This window comes from Sus scrofa, chromosome 16 (assembly GCF_000003025.6).
Source record: "Sus scrofa isolate TJ Tabasco breed Duroc chromosome 16, Sscrofa11.1, whole genome shotgun sequence".
Classification (NCBI taxonomy): domain Eukaryota; kingdom Metazoa; phylum Chordata; class Mammalia; order Artiodactyla; family Suidae; genus Sus; species Sus scrofa.
Window position 1 is genome coordinate 561,122 of NC_010458.4, and position 20,172 is coordinate 581,293.

The following is a 20,172-nucleotide window of genomic DNA, read 5'->3' on the forward strand; positions in this document are numbered from 1 at the left end:
ACCCTCCATACTGTTTTCCACAGCGGCTGCACCAGTTTATATTCCCACCCATAGTGCACACGGGTTCCCTTTTTTCCACGTCCTTGCTTTTTGTCCTTTTGATGATAGCCATTCGGACAGCTGTGAGGTGATATCTCATTGTGGTTTTGATTTGCGTTTCTCTGAAGATTAGCGATGATGAAGATCTTTTCATGTGCCCGTTGGACTTCTGGATGTCTTCTTTAGAAAACTGCCCATTCAAGTCTTCTGCCTATTTTTTAACTGGGTTGTTTTTTTTTTTTTTAATATTTTTATTTTATTTTCCCACTGTACAGCAAGGGGGTCAGGTTATCCTTACATGTATACATTACAATTACAGTTTTTCCCCCCACCCTTTCTTCTGTTGCAACATGAGTATCTAGACATAGTTCTTAATGCTATTCAGCAGGATCTCCTTGTGCATCTATTCTAAGTTGTGTCTGATAAGTTGGTTTTTGTCTATTGAGTTGTGTGAACTGATTATATATTTTGGATATTAACCCCTTATTGGTTATAATATTTTCTCCCATTTAGTAGACTGTCTTTTTGTTTTGAAGATGGTTACCTTTGCTGGGCAAAAGCTTTCAAGTTTAATTAGGTCCCATTTGTTTATTTTTGCTTTTGTGTCCTTTCCTGAGGCGATGGACCCCTGAAAATATTGCTACAACTTATGTCAAAGAGTATCCTACCCATATTTTCATCTAGGAGGTTAAGATTTCTGGTCTTTCACTTAAGTCTTTAATCCATCTTGAGTTTAATTTTATGTATGATGTTAGAGGACATTCTAATTTCATTCTTTTACATGGAGCTGTCCAGTTTTCCTAGCACTGCTTTTTGAAGAGACTGACTTTTCTCCATTGTATATTCTTGCCTCCTTAGTTATATATAACTTGACTATAAATGTGTGGGTATATTTTGGAGCTTTCTATCATGTTCCATTGATCTATGTATCTGTTTTTGTGCCTTGGCAAAGGTGGCCTCCATGCCAGTGGAGAGAGGTGCCAGAACAAGAGGTGCTGGAGCAGGTGCTCGTTGTGGACTGGCGTGGTCTTGGGAAATCTGCTAGAGCCCCAGACAGTTTTCAGTCTGCTTCTTCTGAGCTGTTCCCAGGGGTAAGCAAGTTTGTTTTCATTCCTCACAAGTGGAGTCCCAGTTTCTTTCTCTCTTCCTTCCTGCCCTTCTTTCCTTTCTTCCTTCCTGCCTTTATTCCTTCTTTTCAGAAAAAAATGATATTTCTAAATTATAAATGTTATTAAAGTATAGTTGATGTACAATGTGCCAATTTCTGCTGTACAGCAACATGGCTCAGTAATATATGTACACACATTCTTTTTAAATATTGTTTTCCATCATGGCCTATCTCGGAAGATTGGTTATAGTTCCCTGTGCTATAGTGTAGGACCATATTGTTTATCCACTCTAAATAGTTTGCATCTGCTAGCCCCAAACTAGCACCCAGTCTATCACTCCTTCCTCCCTCCCTCTTGGCAACCACAAGTCTGTTCTCTACGTCTGTGAGTCTGTTTCTATTTTGGAGAGAAGTTTGTTTGTGCCGTATTTTAGATTGCAAATATCAATGATATTAATGATATTATATGGCATTTGCCTATTTCTGACTTAACTTCATTTAGTATGAGAATTTTTAGTTGCATCCATGTTGGTGTAAATGGCATTATTTTGTTCTTTTTTATGGTGGAGTATATTCCATTGTACATATGTACCACATCTTCTTAATCCATTCATCTGTTGATGGACATTTATATTGTTTCCTTGTCTTGGCTATTGTGAACATGGAGTGCATGGACTTTTTAAAATTATAGTTTTGTCTGGATATATGCCCAAGTCACAGTTTCTTACAGCCTTCATACCAGTGTTAGAAACAGCTAAGGGGACCTGTCTTCCCAATGTCAGATCCCAGGACTGGGTGCCCCATATGTGGCTCGAACCCCTCATTCCCCAGGGAGAATACCCAGGCCGTGGTAGCTCCCTTCTCTTCTGTGTTCCCTGCTAGGGACACAGATCCTGACCCAATCATACCTCCTCCCTTCCTACCAGACTTGGTGTGTATCTTTCTTTTCAGACTTGGTTGTAGAAGAGCCTTTCTACCAGTCTCCAGGTTGTTTTTGGAAAGAGATGCTCCATATGTTGATGTTTTGATGCATTTTTTAGAGGAAGGGGAGGCCAATATTCTCCCCCTCCGCCATCTGAATCTCCCTCCTCCACATTTCATATTTTTTGACTTAATATTTTCTATCTTTTCTTGCTTTGTGTATCCCTTAACTACTTATTATGATGATTTTTACTGCTTTTGTTTTATAACATTCTGACTGGCTTTATCAGTGGTTTACCTACTACTGAATATTTGTCTTTACCAATGGGCATTCTTCTTTGGCAATGTTCATGTTTCTAGCTGTGATCTTTTCCACGTAGAGAAGTCTTGTTAACATTTCTTGGAGTTCCCATTGTAGCTCAGTGGTTAATGAATCCAACTAGGAATCATGAAGTTGCGGGTTCAATCCCTGGCCTCGATCAGTGGATTAAGGATCCGGCGTTTCTGTGAGCTGTGGTGTAGGTCGCAGACATTGCATTGACTCTCACGTAGGCTGGTGCTACAGTTTCGATTAGACCCCTAGCCTGGGAACCACCATATGCCGTGGGTGTGGCCCTAGAAAAAACAAAAAAAACCCAAGCATTTCTTGTAGAGCTGGTTTAACGGAACTGAATTCTTTTAGCTTTTGTTTGTCTGCAAAATGATAGACTTGGTGGGTAGAGTATTCTTTGTTATAGAAGTTTTTTTGCTTTCACTGCTTTGAATATATATGCCACTCTCTTCTAGCCTGCAAAATTTCTGGGGGAAAGTCAGCTGAGAGTCTCATGGGAGTTCCCTTGTATGTAATTAGTTGCTTTTCCTTTGCTGCTTTCATTTTCGCCATCTTAATTACAATGTGTCTTGGTGAGGACCTCTTTGAGTTCATCTTGTTTGGGACTCTCTGTACTTTCTGGACCTAGATGTCTGATCCTTTTCCAGGTTGGAGAAGTTTTCAGCTGTTATCCCTTCAAATAAGTGATCTGTCCTTTAACTCTTTTCTTTCTGAATCCTACAATGTGAATATTAGTATGTTTAAACTATCCCAAAGGTATCTTCATCATAATTTTTAAAATTTCTTCTGTTCAGCTTGGTTGATTTTGTCCACCCTGTCTTCCAGTTTGCTGATCCATTTCTCTGTATCATCTAATCTATTACTGATTCTTTCTAGCATACTTTTATTTCAATTATTGTATTTTTCAGTATTCTTTTGTCCTTCTTTATATTTTCCAATCCTTTGTTAAACTTCTTGCTGTGCTCATCCACGCAGTCTTCTCCTATGCATCTTCATAATCATCACCTTGAACTCTTTATTCAGTACAGTGCTTTTCTCGGCTTAATCCTTCTCCTGGGGTTTTGTCTTGTTGCTTTATTTGGAACATAGTCTTCTGTCACCTCACTTTGCTTAAGTCTCTGTTTTTACTTCTGTGTATCAAGTAGGTCTGTTATATTTCCTGAACTTAGAGAAGTGGCATTATGGAGGAGATGTCCTCATGGGGCCAGTGGCACATCCTCCTCTGGCCACCAGAGGTATATGCTCTAGAGGCACCCACTTTGTGGGCTTGGTGGGCCCCTCTTCTGTGGTGGGGCTGACTACTATGGGTGCACTACTAGGTGGGCTGGCCCTCTGGCCTGGCTGGCTATCAGGCCCTGCGTTGTGTAATGGCTCCTGGCTCACTGGCAGGCAGGGCTGGGACTGGAGCTGATTGGCTGGGGGCAGGTAAACATCTGGCACTAACAGACTAGAATGAGGACACCAAGGTGGCACTTGGTAGCACCAGTATCCTCATGGTAGAAGGAGCTTCCTAAAATGCCTGCTGCTAGCGTTTCTATCCCTAGAGGGAGTCTCAGTTGCCTCTTACCTCTTGGAGAGGATCCCTAAGATCAGCAAGAAGGTCTGACCCAGGCTCTTTTCAAATTACTGTCTCTGTGCTGGTCTTGGGGTGTGCAAGAATTTGCGAGAACCTTTTAAAAGCAAGAATCTCTGTTTCCTACAGCTCTCCAGCTCTCCCATGTGAAGGCTGGTCTTCCTGGTGCTGGGGAGCTTGAAGTAGGCTCTGTGGGGAGAACCTCTGCGATTGCAATTATCCTCTAATATTATTCTCATATAATCAATGCTGAACAAAGACCAAATGCTTTGTTTTGCTGTATTTTATCACTGCTAGCTAGATATACGTCTGTGACAAAAGTCAAGCAACTCTAGAGGAACATATATTAATATTCAGGTAGTGATAATGTAGTTGAAACATATTTAGTATGCAAAAATTTCTCAGATGGTGTAATTTTTTTCTACTTCTGGCTTAGTTACAAAATAGAAAGAGACTGAATATATAATGAATAATAGCTTTTAACCTCTCAATTAAAATGCCGATACATCACAGTGTTATACAAACTTATGAAGGTCAAAGAAACATTGCTTTCTTTTCAGATTTTAATTTTGTTTCATCCACTAGACCAGTCCTATGCAAGGTCTACTTGAAAAACTATAACTGTTGAGTGAAGGACTTGAACAATTGAGTACTTTTAATGTGATAAGTAATGATAACCTCAGCCACAATACACAGTTCCTTACTGGCAAGTAACAAGTGAGACTATTAATGGCTTTTCTGTTTTATGACAAAATACAATGACACATCCAAAATACAATGACACTATTTCCTATATAAGTGTTAAAATCTGAAAAAACACAAATGTACTTTTGAAAGAGATGGACATGACAGAATGTCCATAATGGGTGTTTAAAATGATGTGAAAAAAATAAGTTATTAAGACTTCAAACGTGGTAAGAATAAGACTCCTGTAAGAGTCATTAATGACTACACGATGTCTGATCTTCGCTAGAGTTGTCAAATTAGGGATAACTGAGAATTTCAGTTGTGTGAGATTTGTTGTGGGTGTTCCACATGGCCATTCCAGCAGTAGGATCCAGAATAACAGTTCCAGTGGTTTTACTGGCAAGATGCAGTGAGTGGTGTAGTTCAAACAGACTGTGAGTGGCAACATGCCAGTCTAACTCATTTGTATCATAGCACATTTTAGCTTGTGTATATATAGAAAGAAAACATGTAAATACATAAACTGGAGAATCAGAGCTACATAAGTTTTTTCGTCTGTGTTTTCTCATGCTATCTCAGATTAAAAGTTTGAATAATTTTGGGGGGAGGGCAAGTTGGCAAGTGTTTTACAAAGTGATTAGAGCAAACTGATATTCTTCCCTTCTCCAATGACTAAATAATCCCCAGTTCCAAAAATTCTATTTTCAAAGGAGCATTTCTATTTTATTAAAACATGTCTAGAAGGCCACGGGAATCTCAGTGCCTGGTATCATGACAGAATCCAGTGAAAATGGGAACTTCAGTGCTAAGATCCCGAGCAGTTCTTCTGGATTCATTTTGTTTTAGGAGCAGCGAGAAGCAATAATCACATCGAAGTATAGGTGAAAGTGAAAGAGAAGGATATCTCCAGTTATAAAAATCTTGTTTTGAACCCCAAATTAGTCGTTATATAAAAAAGAGAGAAACCTCATAAAAGAATGGATGAGGCTGACTGATCAGGAGAACTATAACTGGGAAGACGCTAGACTCAAACAAATTCAACACTTCTTATTAAATTCATAATCCAGACAGCCAACATTGGGGAAAAAAGATGAAAAAAAAAAAGGACATTAAACAAGTAACTATTCCATAAAGAAATTTTCAAGTCAATTTAAAGGACTTTATGAGATTATCTGTTGTGAAAAGAAACTTCCCATTAATAATAATCCAGATGGGACCAGACCTAACAGGACCATTTTCTGGATTGGTAATGTGGATATACACCATTTCATAGGAGGCTTCCTCATATGAGTTTTTAATTAGTTCCACCAAATAATTTTCTTTGGCTGTAGAACTGATGAAAGCATCTTTTCTCCTTAAGGCTCATTTAGTTATGCTTATTGTAGTAGGGACGGAAGGAATCAATAATTGATAACTACCTCCCAAAGCTCTACAGTCGTACAATTCAGAGAAAATGCTTTATTCTTTAAATGTCTTATGACTTCAACAAACATATCAGAATGTTTTTGTGGACTATGGTTTTACTGTATGTTTGCTTAAGAAAAGCATAACATTTTAAAACTCTTAAAGCTTGGGATAGGTAAGCATTTCAATTAGATTCCAAATGTCTACTGAAGCCATTTAAAAAAGAAAACCATGCGGCTTCCCACCTATGTAGAAGAGTATTTTATTGTAAGTACAATATTATAAGGTATAATTCAGGCCAACCATCTACTTTGCACATTCATTACACAAGTCCCGTGGGGCTTCTCTATTTGATAGAGAAGAGTATTCAAATCCTAATACTGAATTGTTGATTGAACCTATTTGGAGGTCTCCTGGTGCTTAAGCACAAGCCCTGAAACTTCTTTTATTATGCAATAGTAATAACCTGAATGAAATGAGAGAATTTCCAAAAACTCTCCAAGTGCATCCTTCATAGCATTTAATAACAAAAGAAAAAAATATTTAGCACTTGGATGTAAAGGAATGCAGGGGTAGGGAAGTCAAGAAGTAGACCCATGATAACAAAAGGTTTACCCTTTTAATCTTATTTGATTACATTGAGGGACTTCCAACAGGCAAAATTTAATTAAGGTTAGTGAATGTTTTTGTATAATTGACAGCTCGCTGATATACTGACATACTGGCTTGTGAAGATAAGTTTTGGTTGCATAGAGTAAGATAACATTGATTCTTAAATCAAACTGGGAACATTCCTATTTGTGGTGGTGTGGTTACTTTGACATGAGCCTTACCTCTCTTTACTCCATCAGCATTAAAGCCCTCCTTCCTTGTCATCAGCCCCCCTGCCTGGGAAATTTCTATTCAGTCTTTAAGACTTGTTTATTCCTTCTTCAAGGAAGTATTTTATGACATCCTTCCCTTCAGTTTTAGATTGGAAAGTATGAGCACACTGACTGGTTAAATTGAACAATTTGCCTCAGACGCACAGCTGGTAAGGGTGGGTGCTGGATTAGCACTGAATTCTCTCTGACTCAGTCACAATCTATTTTATTCCCCATCTTTCCCTGACTTTCCATACAGAAGTGAAGAGGCAAGAACAAAAAGATGTGGATGAATCATCAACATCTGGACTTGTGACCAGAGGAACAACCACCGTGAAATACCTTCATGTATCTGGATTGTCTCTTCCATATTGAAGGAACATGTTAGTCACTAGATTGGACGCTGAGTTGTCACGTCTATCTTACCAACATCCCAGCAGTCACCAAGTCATGAATGAATATAAGACACCAAGGCTTTCCAGTGACATTTGGTAGTGTTGCCCACAACCAAGGGACGTCGAGCACACTTAGAACAACTCCACCAATACCAATTGTACGTGATACGAAGTCACCGTCTGACTTACTTGTCTCCTTTGCTTTTGGAAATGCCGACCAACTTCTCGATGCCGCCAGCATCCCGTAAGGCCTTGGCGTTCTCCATGTTCTTGGTGATCACTTCATGCAGGGTGCAGCAGACGGCTGTCACCGTGTCATCTGACATGGCCTTGCTCGCTGCATTGTTGCTGTTGTTCCCACCTGGAAGCCGGTGGACCAGGTCTCGCATGGCGTATTTGCCTTTGGAAAAAAAATAAAGGGAAGAGTTGAAATGAGGTCACAACAAAGAAAGAGGACAGAGGGAGAAAGGGGACTGGGGTGAAAAAGGGAACACAAGAGGCCACATGAATGCAATGCTGTCTATTCCCGTCATCAAATATTCTGTATGAGGTAAATATGGACACATACATGGAGAAAACATTATTGCCTCATGGTGAATGAATGGACTTTTGGTTTTAGGTGGATACGGAAGGGATTCTCTGGACAAGCTTCAGCTTTTTAAACTGTAAAGCAAGAATAATGGTACCTACCTTAGAAGATTGTTGTAAAGATTAAATAAGTAAATGTGTGGGAAGCATTTAACACAGTGATGACCCTGGACTCAGGACTCAATAGAAGTTAGCTATCAATGGGTTCCTGCCTGCTATTCACAGACATCAGGAAAACATGTAGTAATTCCAACATAACCTCAAAAATGCCTTGATGGGAGCTATGTTGGGACCTGTATTATTGAACTAATAACAGTCAAACCACAAAACCGTGGAGGACATGATCAAATAGATGATGCCTGAATTCTGGGCCCTATAAACAAAGAGAAACATTTAAAGCAGGGGAGAGAAGCTTTATCAATAATATATAAAACGAGACGTCCTTTGAACTAGGGTAACTGGATAATCTGTTTTCCTCTCTGATGGGATTTTACTGAATGGTTCTACCATATAGCATCTACTAACTTGACATGTTTTACTTTTTGTAGGGAAGAAATAAAATACAACTTGGCTTTCTTAATTCACTTTATCATTATTTGCCATGGTACTCCTGATGACAGAGGTACTTATAATGACATCTTTATGGAGTACTTTCAGTTTACAAAGCAATTTAGGCATTGCCAATAACCCTGTAAGACAATGAATTCACCCCACCTGCAGCTCCCAATTCTGTTCCATTAATTTACTTCTGGAACTAAGTAAAGGAGTGCCTATGGCAAAGCTGCCTATTCTTAAATTTTGGGGGTGGAGATGGCATGTGTCCGAAGTTAAATTCCTTCCTTGTCTCCAATCCCCCAATTAGACATATTTAGGTAGCTCCTAAAAGCCATTTGAGATATTTTTCCTCTGTACCAGTCCCTAAAGGGTAACTTATTTTGCTCTTTAATTTTCTGGCATGTGGTGCTTAGGGGCAGGAAATGGAATCCCATGGGAGGAGGCAATGATATCTTTATTCCAGGCAGTCATAAATAAAACATAGGCCTTTGTAATTTTGGTATCTGCTCTTATCCTATGTTTAGAGGTGGCTTATTTTAGTTTAGACTCCCCCCAAAATGCTGATGTCTAAATTACCGAAATAGGAAAGTGCCTTCATTTAATTGATGACAGCTGAGAAGTGTGTGACAAAAATGATTTGCCTGAATATCCTCAAATGCAGCATATTTATTTTCCAATGGCAGCACTTAAAAAACAGGTTGGAGAAGATCCTTTGGCCATGGGTAGTCCTCTGAGCAACTTGTTTATCTACTTATCATTAAATGACACTCAACTCTAAGAGTTTAGTTTTTTTGGAGCTCAGGATGCTGGAGACTTTAACCCCCACAAAGCACTATCTGACAAAACTGAATCCATAGAAGGGAGGAGATGAGCAGGTTCTTGTCTTTCATCAGGGAAGTTATGGAGGAAGGAAACAGCCATTGTGCATACAGGGCCATTCCCACTCCTGAATAAACATGGAAGATAGGTTTTGTGACCACGGATATCAACAAGGTAGAAAGCAAAAAGGATAGGATGGAGAGGATTTGGCTAGAACATTTTTTAAAACTTTTTGTTATCATCCTCTAAAAAATAATGCCACACAATTTTCATGCTGCACAATTTCTAAACTCATGAGCCCTGAATGAGAAACATGGTACCCCTATCATGTTCAGGTAGCAGGAACTACCACTTCCCCTGGAACAGCCTCTTCGATTTGCCCCAGTGTGCTGTGCAAGTGCTATCATTTTCCATGTTCTTTACAACATGGAAAAGAGCAGGAGTCACCACCATACACATATAGGCACAGAGACATGAAGGCACTAGGGGCTCAGTGGTGCTTGGGGAGGCTATGTGGGTGCAGAGGAGATCATATAGTATGGTCCTCAACCTGTAGTTGATCCTACCAGGAGTTAGGGGAGTGCTTTCTGTCTTAGAATGAATTGCTGAGACTTGAAAATAAGAAAATAACATGACCCAGACAAAACATCATAGAGTGACTCATACTGATGACACTATCTAGTAGGTGGCTATGATATTTCAGGACAAAACCAAGGACTTTGTGACTACAAAGAGCTGGTCCTGAGGGAATCAGGGATGGGACAGCAGCCATGATGGAGAGTCTTCAGATGAGGCTTGGAATCCAGTGAAACATTGGTGGGACTGCAGGGAAAGAGGATTCAGATGCTTCTAGCTGAGACAATGAGGTAGGTAGTAAAAGCTAAGAGGATTCTAAAGCTTAATAAAAATGGACCAGTTGGATTTCTATTTTATTTTTCCACACAAAGAAAAACACGCATATGGGAGAATCATGCAGCATAATACCACGGGAGAAACAAGTAGGTCATCAGGTTCAAAAGACACTTAGGTCTGCGAAAACAAAATGAACACCTTGCCCTGCCTCCATTTGGCACAAATGTGCTTTCCCTTATCCACTATCACACATTACAAAAGAAAAGCACGTTGCTTGTTGAGATAAAGACAGATGCTCCCTGAGATCAAAACAAAACAAACACAACTCCGCCCCCACCATCAACAAAAAGGTCACTCTGTCGTGCTCAAATTCTCAATAGAAATGAAACTTCAGGCCATTTCTTCTAAGTTACTTAGTCTTTAGTGAAAGTAACTTTATCTTGGGGTTTTGCAATAATGATATGAGAAGATGACTGGATGTATTACAATCATATATATATATATATATATATATATATATATATATGTAACCCTACTGTTTCTATCAGTGATAGACTAACTTCAAACTTGTACCGTGGCTATGCTTCCTCCCTATGTGTGTCCCAGTGTTTGTAAATTGCAAGTAAAAACTATTTTCTCATTATGTTCCTTTTTGGAGTCTTCTGATGAGAATTACTGGGCAGGTGGGGGTATCATAGATGGACTCAGGGACCTAACAAACTGTGTTGCCCCAGAAGGGCATTCCTGCCAAGATCCTATACATAAAAGAGCTGGTGGAATTTCACCATGGGGTAACAGAGCCTTACTCTTGCTGACTGCGCCTGTTTCTGTGTGGTTTGTTTATAACATATTTATTTCAGGACTAAGCCTACTTTTGGTATTGATTTGTGCTCTACCACTTGGTTTCCCCATTGGTGGCAGCAATATTGAGTAGTGGTTTTATGGTCTGACCGCCTGTGCTCTTGAGACCCTTCCTAAACTGACTGCATACCACTTTGGATCATTGACAGAGATCTCTGTATAGCTGGTCTTTGTGATGCACCACTGTAAACTCAGATCTCTCAAACCAAATTTAGAGAAAAGATGCTGGTACATGCATGCTGACGTATATGGAATGATTAGTCAAAAGGGACCTGCTGTATAGCACAGAGAATTCTACCCAATATTCTGTGATAATCTACGTGGGAAAAGAATCTGAAAGAGAATGGATTTGTGTTTGTATATGATTGGGTCATCTGGTTGTACAGCAGAAATTATAACAAATTTGTAAATTGACTATGCGCAATAAAACTTAAAAAAAGTCAGCTGAAATGGCAAACAGCCGTAGCCCAGGAACATTACAACTCCTTTGTCTATGAGGTCTTAGTACCTCTTTGGCCTCCCCATTTCCAGAGGTGCTAAAACGGACCTGTGAGTTTTTGCGGAGATGCTCTAAATTAATTTTTTATTGTTATAAAATACACATGATAAAAATGTACTTTTAACCCATTTTTAAGTGTACTGTTCAGGAATATTGAGTAAATTCATATTTTTATGCAACCATCACCACTATGTATCTCCAGAAACTCTTTTAAGCTATTAAATAATAACTCACCATCCCTTAACAACCAACATTCTACTTTATGTCTCTATGTCCTTGATGACTCTAAGTATCTTATATAAGTGGAACCATACAGTGTATCTTTACTTTGTTCAGCATTATGTCTTTAAGCTTCATCCACGTTGTAGAATATATCAGAATTTCCTTTTTAAAAAAAGTCTGAATGATTGTCCATTGTATGCACATACCACATTTTGCTTATCAATTCATCTGTTGGTGGATACTTGGGTTGCTTCCTTATTTCAGTGATTGCAAATAATGCCACTACGAACGGAGGTGTACAAACATCCTTTTCTCTTTCAGTCTTTGTGCCTCTGGATCCAAAACGAGTCTCTTGTAGACAGCACACAACTGGACCACGTTTTATTTTTTTCTACTCTGACGATCTCTGTCTTTTAAGTGAAGAGTTTAATCCCTTTACATTTAAAATAATTATTGTAAAGAGGGACTTACTGGTGTTATTTTGTTATTTGTTTTCTACATGCCTTGTAGCTTTTTAAGATCTCATTTTCTACATTAACTACTGTCTTTTGTTTTTGAATTTTTTGGGCAGTGAAATGTTCTAACTTCCTTTTCATTTCCTTTTTGGGTATATTTTGTAACTATTTTATCTGGTTACCACATGGATTACATTTACTATCCTAAAGTTTTAACATTCTAATATAAATTTATACCTAACTTTTATAACATACAAAAACTCTGCTTGTTTATAGCTCCATCCCCATTCTTTTCAATTATGGACGTCACAAATCTATATTCTTTATATGTTGTGCCCCAAAACATAAAATAATAATTTTTTAATGCTTCAGTCTATTAAAGTATCTAAAAAATAAAATGTGGAGTTTTAAGCCAAAGGTACAATAATCTAGCTTTTAGACGAGTATATAAATATAAATATATATATATATATATATATATTTTTTTTTTTTTCTTTTTAGGGCTGCACCCTCGGCATGTGGAAGTTTCTGGAGCTAGGGGTCAAATCAGAGCTGCAGCTGCTGGCCTATGCTACAACCACAGCAACACCAGATCTGAGCCACATCTGTGAACTTCACCACAGCTCAAGGCAATCCCAGATTCTTAACCCACTAAGTGAGGCCAGGGATTGAACCCACATCCTCATGGGTACTAGTTGGGTTCTTAACCCACTGAGCCACAACAGAAACTCCATAGACTAATTTTTTTTTTTTTTTTTGTCTTTTTGCCATTTCTTGGCCGCTTCTGTGGCATATGGAGGTTCCCAGGCTAAGGGTCTAATTGGAGCTGTAGCTGCCAGCCCACGCCAGAGCCACAGCAACGCAGGATCCCAGCCGCGTCTGCAACCTACACCACAGCTCATGGCAACGCCGGATCGTTAACCCACTGAGCAAGGGCAGGGATCGAACCCGCAACCTCATGGTTCCTAGTTGGATTCATTAACTACTGCGCCATGACGGGAACTCCGACTAATCGTTTTTAAAAATGCATTATTCTCTTGAAACATGTAAAAGACAAAAAAGTGGTGACAAACTGTCGTTACAATAATATTAGCTTTTATAATCACCCATGTATTTATCTTTATTGAGATCTCTGTTTCTTGAATATGACTTCTAGTTAGTGTCCTTTATGTCAAACTGCAGGATTGCCTTTACTTGCAGGGCAGGTCTAATGATAACAAACTCCCCCAGTTTTTGTTTATCTGGGAATGTCTAGATTGCTTCTTAATTTGTGAAAGAACTTTTGGCCAAATACAGGATTCTTGGTTGGCAGTTTTTCTTCTTTAGCACTTTGTAAATACAGCCCATTGCTTTCTGGCCTCCAAAGTTTCTGATGAGACTTCTGCTTCTATCTTATTGAGAATCCCTTGTGATTGATAAGTCACTCTTCTTTTGCTGTTTTCAAAATTCACTCTGTCTTTGGACAGTGTGACTATGTGTCTCAGTGTGGGTCTCTTTGGTTTATCCTACTTGAAGTTTGTTGAATTTGTTTATATTCACGTCTTTCATTAAATTTGGAATGTCTTCAGGCATTATTTCTTCAAATAATCTCTCTGCCCCTTCATCTCTCTCTCTTCTTTTCCTGGGGCTTTCAGTATGTGATTTTCCTGACCGTGACCTTGACAGCGATTCCTTAGGCTCTATTCACTTCTTCAGTTTTTTCCTTTCTGGTCCTCAGACTCGATTTTAATTGCCCTATTTTCAACTTCACTGATTCTTCTGCCTGCTCCAATATGCCATTGCATCCCATTAATAAATGTTTCATTGCAAGCAGTGTAATTTTCTGTTCTAGAATTTCTTTTTTGTTACCTTTTAAGTTTTTTAATCTTTTTAATGATATTTATGTTTTACTCATGTATCATTTGCTTGACTTTCTCCATGTTTTCTTTTAGTTCTTTGAATATCTTTGACAGCTTTTTAAAGTCTCTGTCTAGCAGTTCTGCCATTTGCTCTTTCTCAGGGGCAGTTTTGGTAGGTTTATTTTTTTCCTTGGTATGGGTCATACTTTCCTATTTCTTTGTGTCCACTGTGATTTTGTTGTTGAAAACTGGACATTGGAATCTAATAATGTAGCAATGCCTGAAATCAGATTCTTTTCCTTTAGTGGGTTTACTGTTGTTTTTTTTTCTTTTCTTTTCTTTTTCTTCTTTTTAGGGCCACACCTGCGCATGTGGAAGGGTATGGTCGAATTGGAGCTGCAGCTGCCTGCCTACACCACAGCCATGCTAACTTGGGATCTGAGCCTCTGCAACCAGCTCACACCAATGCCGGACACTTAACCCACTGAGTGAGTCCAGGGATTGAATCCTCATATTCATGGATACCAGTCAGGTTTTTAACTCACTGAGACACAGTAAGAACTCCCTGGTTTTTGTTTTTAATTGCTGTGGGATGTCTGCATGCTGAGGTGTACACTTAAGGTGTTCTCAAGTCTATTTTGAACCCATGCCTTTCCCTGGGCATACATGGTGACTTTCTGACTTCCTCCATGCATGCATTTGCTTCTGAATATCCTAGTATTTAATGTACAGCTCCCCAAAAGGATAAAAGAGAACAATGGAGAAGAATGGAAGAGTACGAACCCTTTAAGTTCCCTGCATGTCACCTCAGCTAAAGGGTGAGGGGTTTTCAACAACTGGGGGGTGTGCAACAATGGCTGCCTCTGTGTCTGCAACTCCATGACCAGTAGCACAATCCAAACACAGACCCCCAATATTTGGAGGTCAGAGTTTTTATTGCCCATCCTAGTTCCCACCCACTGCATATAAGCTGCTCCATGAACACATGTATACCTGCCTGGCAAGGGCTAGGGTGAGAAATGGGTAGCTGCTATTGTGCTAAGAGCTGACAATGAGCAAAATTAAGTAGAATGTACCATCCAAACTTTCCCCTAACAGTTGCAAGCCTTCATTAGAAGTAGAGTTCCAAATAGTTACAGTGGACAGATTCTGCCAGTGAGATTGCTATCTGTGCGGGGGCGGGGGGTGGGGTGGGTGGGATGGCGGGGGGAGGACAGATTCCTGGTGTTTCCTTCCCACCATTTCCTCCCCACTCTGAATTTACTTTGATCAGTGGTTGAAGATGTAAAAGTGAGGCACTGATCTCCATGTGATTGTGCGTCTATAGGGCAAATGTAAAAAGAGCCTTTCCCTCCTTTGCCAAAGGAAAATTGTTAGTCCTCAACAATGCTCTGTAGGTATTCACAGTTCCTTCTACAGGGTGGCTAGCTCCTTTTTCTCTTTCCTTTCTCTTTTTGGAAATGTTTAAAACTTAATGTTTTATAAAAACCTGCCACTTATATTAGGACACCTAATATAAAGTTTATAATGAAGAGAGAGAAAATACATGCAAAAACACCTCTTTTAAAACTGGTTTCTGTGGCTTTCAGACCAAAGAGGTAAGGCATTCAAGATGGTATTATGTGGTTATTGAAAAAGTTTAAATGCTTGTTTACATGGGGAAATTCTGAGCCAACTTGCAGTTATTTTCTGTCTTTAGAGGCACTAAGAATTTATATCTTGTGTCTCCTGATAGCTCTTTTTGAAATTGCCTTCTCCACATCTACACTCCATAGTCAAACTAATAAACCTTTAAGAAAATGTCTTTTATATCTAAACCATCTCTGACATTTCTCAGACTGCTGCTGGGTAACATCAAAGATTTTCTTCATCAATTTATGAAATAAGGGATGCTAGAAATAATTAGGTACGTTTGGCATTATGTGTGTTTTTATTTATTTTATTGCTATTGAAAGAGCTGTCCTGTTTATCAAGGCTTCAGAAAAAAAAAAAAGACCTAGCAAATGAAAAAGAAAAAAAGAAACTCAATCTCCACTTAATGATGACAAGTCTTACAATGAAGCTTTAGCAGTTGTGAACCTTTCAGTCTGGTTGGAAGCATGCTTTCTTTCTTGTCAAAGAATAGCACAATAATGACTGACAAGTTTTTAAAAGAAAGATTCCTAGGTTTAAAAGAGCCTTTCAGTTGGTGGGAATCCTAATACATTCTTTATGGGATAAATGAAAATATCCTGCAGAGTTTTCAGTGCCCTGAATGTCTGTAATCTATACTTACTATAATGGCAGTCACTGATTGACTTCTTATAACACTAACCTTGTCTCAAGTTTAACAGTATTGGTTGTGATGAGTAAATAATCAGAGCAATTCAGCCTCATCATCATCAAGTGGTTTCTGGTTTTCTCTCACACTCTCCTAAAGATCCCATCAGAGCCACAGATCAGTAATTGGGTCTGTTGGAACAAACATCAAAAACGCCGGATCCAAAAACTCTAACAGGTACTGTTAATGCTTGATACAACAGAAACTAGCCTTTTGGTAAAGGCAATATCTTCTCAACAAAGGAACATCTCTCACAGTACCAATGAGTCAGGGTTCCAGAACTCATTCACTTTGAGAATCCAGACATCGAACTAACCCAAGCTCAAGAGAACAAGGATTAATTAATTACTTGGACTAAATGAAACAAATTTAATTGTGGTTAATGTTCTATTTTGAATTGGGCTTATTATAAAATCCTCCTTCTACTCCTCTTTCTTTAATGCTTAATTTAACAGGTTATGCTTATAAAAGCTTGATGAAACATTCTTTAGATGGAATCTTACTCTAATTCATCATCCAGAATTCAGAAAAAAACTCTTGAAAATTCTTAAAATAGATAAAATAATAAGCTATCAGGATAAGTCAATAATAATTCTGTTAATAGGACAACATATAGGTCCTGTCTATACAGCTTAAACCAATAGTTAAAGATAAAAATGCCTTGACTAATCTCTTTACCTTCTTTGATCACAGATTTTTAAAGACTGAACTAGAGTCTGTCTTCCTTTATGTTCTAGTAGAATTATGTTCTACTAGAACATAACTGAAAAAAAGAAAACCAAATCTGTATCCATGACTGTGCCATGGATGTCATATTTAAAGGCAAATATAATTTAATTGTGCATGACAAGTTCATTAAAAAACAAGTAGATTTTATATGTGGGACTGATGTTTACAGGATCCTCCTAGGATACTGGCTTGGCTTGTGTTGTGTGGCTGAAGGAACCCTAGCTTTATAGGCAGTGTAGCCAGAAGCACTGAAAAGTTGGAGTTCAGAGAGATGGAATAATCTCTGAGTTCCAGGTAAAGGAGGTGAAGCCTGGCAGAAATGCCTTGCCCAGTGCTGGGTGGGTGATCTCAGTAGATGGGGTAAAAGGGAAGAAAATCTTTCTGCCCCACAATGGAAACAAAATTGCAGACCTAGGATCTACAAACAAAACAAAAGTTAAGTCGAGATTTGTTATCACCTAGGTCCGGTTTCAATAACTGTGTGCAGAAGTCTTTGTGAATGACTCCGCACTGCCTGATAGACCTGTCTGTCCAACTAGTTAACCATCAAATTAATGGCCACACATAAGAAAACGGTTAAACAAGCACCAGTGGTTAAATCTGCATCTTAGGAGCAGAACTTCAGCATCAGAAGGGACTGAGAAGGAAAACTAATAGCTTCTTCTGTCTCCACCTTGACTGTTTGAACATCATGTGCTCATCACAATCCAGAGTCAGGAAATCAGAACAAAATAAGAAACCAGCCCAAGGCAACACATCAAAAAAGAGAAAAGCAAAACAAACAAACAAACAAAAAACCTATAGGATCACCCTTCTAGCCCTAGGCCCTATTATGAGCCTTTGAGTAATTTTCCAGTAGCTGCTGACTCCTGAATCAACTTTATCTCTGATGTTTGCAAAGCTGATATGTGGCAGACAGTATGATTACCTTGTGAGAAAACTGTTGTCTACCATGAATGGACTAAATATGACCTTGTAAACCACGGGAAATTTGTACTTTTTTACTTTAAATGTGGAAATTTGGTTCTTCTCAAGTCTGGATCTCTTGCAACAATTTATTTAGTAAAAACTGATTTTTCTTGATGTCCGTATACCTTCCTTTCTTAGGTTGGAAAATGGTTGCCGCAACACCAACCCTCTGGCTGCATCCTGCCAGCCTCCTTTTCCCGGAATGGGACCTGTTCATCTCTACAGCTGCCCCTTCGTGCCTGCTGGATTAGAATAAATATTTAAGGAGAGGCATTGATTTTTTTTTTAATGAACTTTCTCTTATGTATTGGCTAGTTGCTTTAATTGATTAACAATTTATCTAAACATAAAACTGTCACTAAGTGCAGATGACATGATACTATACATAGAAAACCCTAAGGACTCAACCCCAAAACTCCTTGAACTGATTAATACATTCAGCAAAGTAGCAGGATATAAGATTAACATTCAGAAGTCAGTTGCATTTCTGTATACCAGCAATGAACTATTAGAAAAGGAATACAAAAATACGATACCTTTTAAAATTGCACCTCACAAAATCAAATACCTCAGAATACACCTGACCAAAGAGGTAAAGGACCTATATGCTGAGAACTATAAAACTTTAATCAAAGAAATCAAAGAAGATGTAAAGAAGTGGAAAGATATTCCATGTTCCTGGATTGGAAAAATCAATATCGTAAAAATGGCCATACTACCCAAAGCAATCTCCAGATTCAATGCAATCCCTATCAAATTACCCATGACATTTTTCACAGAACTAGAACAAACAATCCAAACATTTATATGAAACCACAAAAGACCCAGAATTGCCAAAGCAATCCTGAGAAACAAAAACCAAGCAGGGGGCATCACTCTCCCAGACTTCAAGAAATATTGCAAAGTCACAGTCATCAAAACAGTGTGGTACTGGTATCAAAGCAGACAGACAGACCAATGGAACAGAATAGAGAACCTGGAAATAAACCCTGACACCTATGGTCAATTAATCTTTGACAAGGGAGGCAAGAACATCAAATGGGAAAAGGAAAGTCTATTCAGCAAGCATTGCTGGGAAACTGGGAGAGCTGCATGCAAAGCCATGAAACTAGAACACACCCTCACACCAGGCACGAAAATAAACTCCAAATGGCTGAAAGACTTAAATATATGACAGGACACCATCAAATTCCTAGAAGAAAACATAGGCAAAACACTCTCTGACATCAACCTCATGAATATTTTCTCAGGTCAGTCTCCCAAAGCAATAGAAATTAGAGCAAAAATAAACCCATGGGACCTCATCAAACTGACAAGGTTTTGCACAGCAAAGGAAACCCAAAAGAAAACAAAAAGACAACTTTCAGAATGGGAGAAAATAGTTTCAAATGATGCAACCGACAAGGGATTAATCTCTAGAATATATAAACAACTTATACAACCCAACAGCAAAAAAGCCAATCAATCAATGGAAAAATGGGCAAAAGACCTGAATAGACTGTTCTCCAAGGAAGATATACAGATGGCCAGCAAACACAAGAAAAAATGCTCAACATCGCTGATTATAAGAGAAATGCAAATCAAAACTACCATGAGATACCACCTCACACCAGTCAGAATGGCCATCATTAATAAATCCACAAATAACAAGTGCTGGAGGGGCTGTGGAGAAAAGGGAACCCTCCTGCACTGCTGGTGGGAATGTCAACTGGTACAGCCACTATGGAGAACAGTTTGGAGATACCTTAGAAATCTATACATAGAACTTCCATATGACCCCGCAATCCCACTCTTGGGCGTCTATCCGGACAAAACTCGACTTAAAAGAGACACATGCACCCGCATGTTCATTGCAGCCCTATTCACAATAGCCAGGACATGGAAACAACCCAAATGTCCATCAACAGATGATTGGATTCGGAAGATGTGGTATATATATACACAATGGAATACTACTCAGCCATAACAAAAGAATGACATAATGCCATTTGCAGCAACATGGATGGAACTAGAGACTCTCATACTGAGTGAAATGAGCCAGAAAGACAAAGACAAATACCATATGATATCACTTATAACTGGAATCTAATATCCAGCACAAATGAACATCTCCACAGAAAAGAAAATCATGGACTTGGAGAAGA

The 20,172-nt window shown here is 38.8% G+C and overlaps 1 protein-coding gene across 5 annotated transcripts in view; it reads right to left on the reverse strand.

Annotated features, from left to right (window-relative positions):
* Positions 1–20,172, reverse strand: part of CTNND2 (catenin delta 2) — a 1,013,144-nt gene that overhangs the window by 52,492 nt on the left and 940,480 nt on the right. For all 5 annotated transcript variants that reach the window (XM_021076845.1, XM_021076841.1, XM_021076844.1 and 2 more), the window contains one exon: positions 7,511–7,721. In XM_021076845.1, coding sequence (XP_020932504.1) covers positions 7,511–7,721 — 211 coding nt within the window. The remainder of the gene's footprint in view (positions 1–7,510; positions 7,722–20,172) is intronic.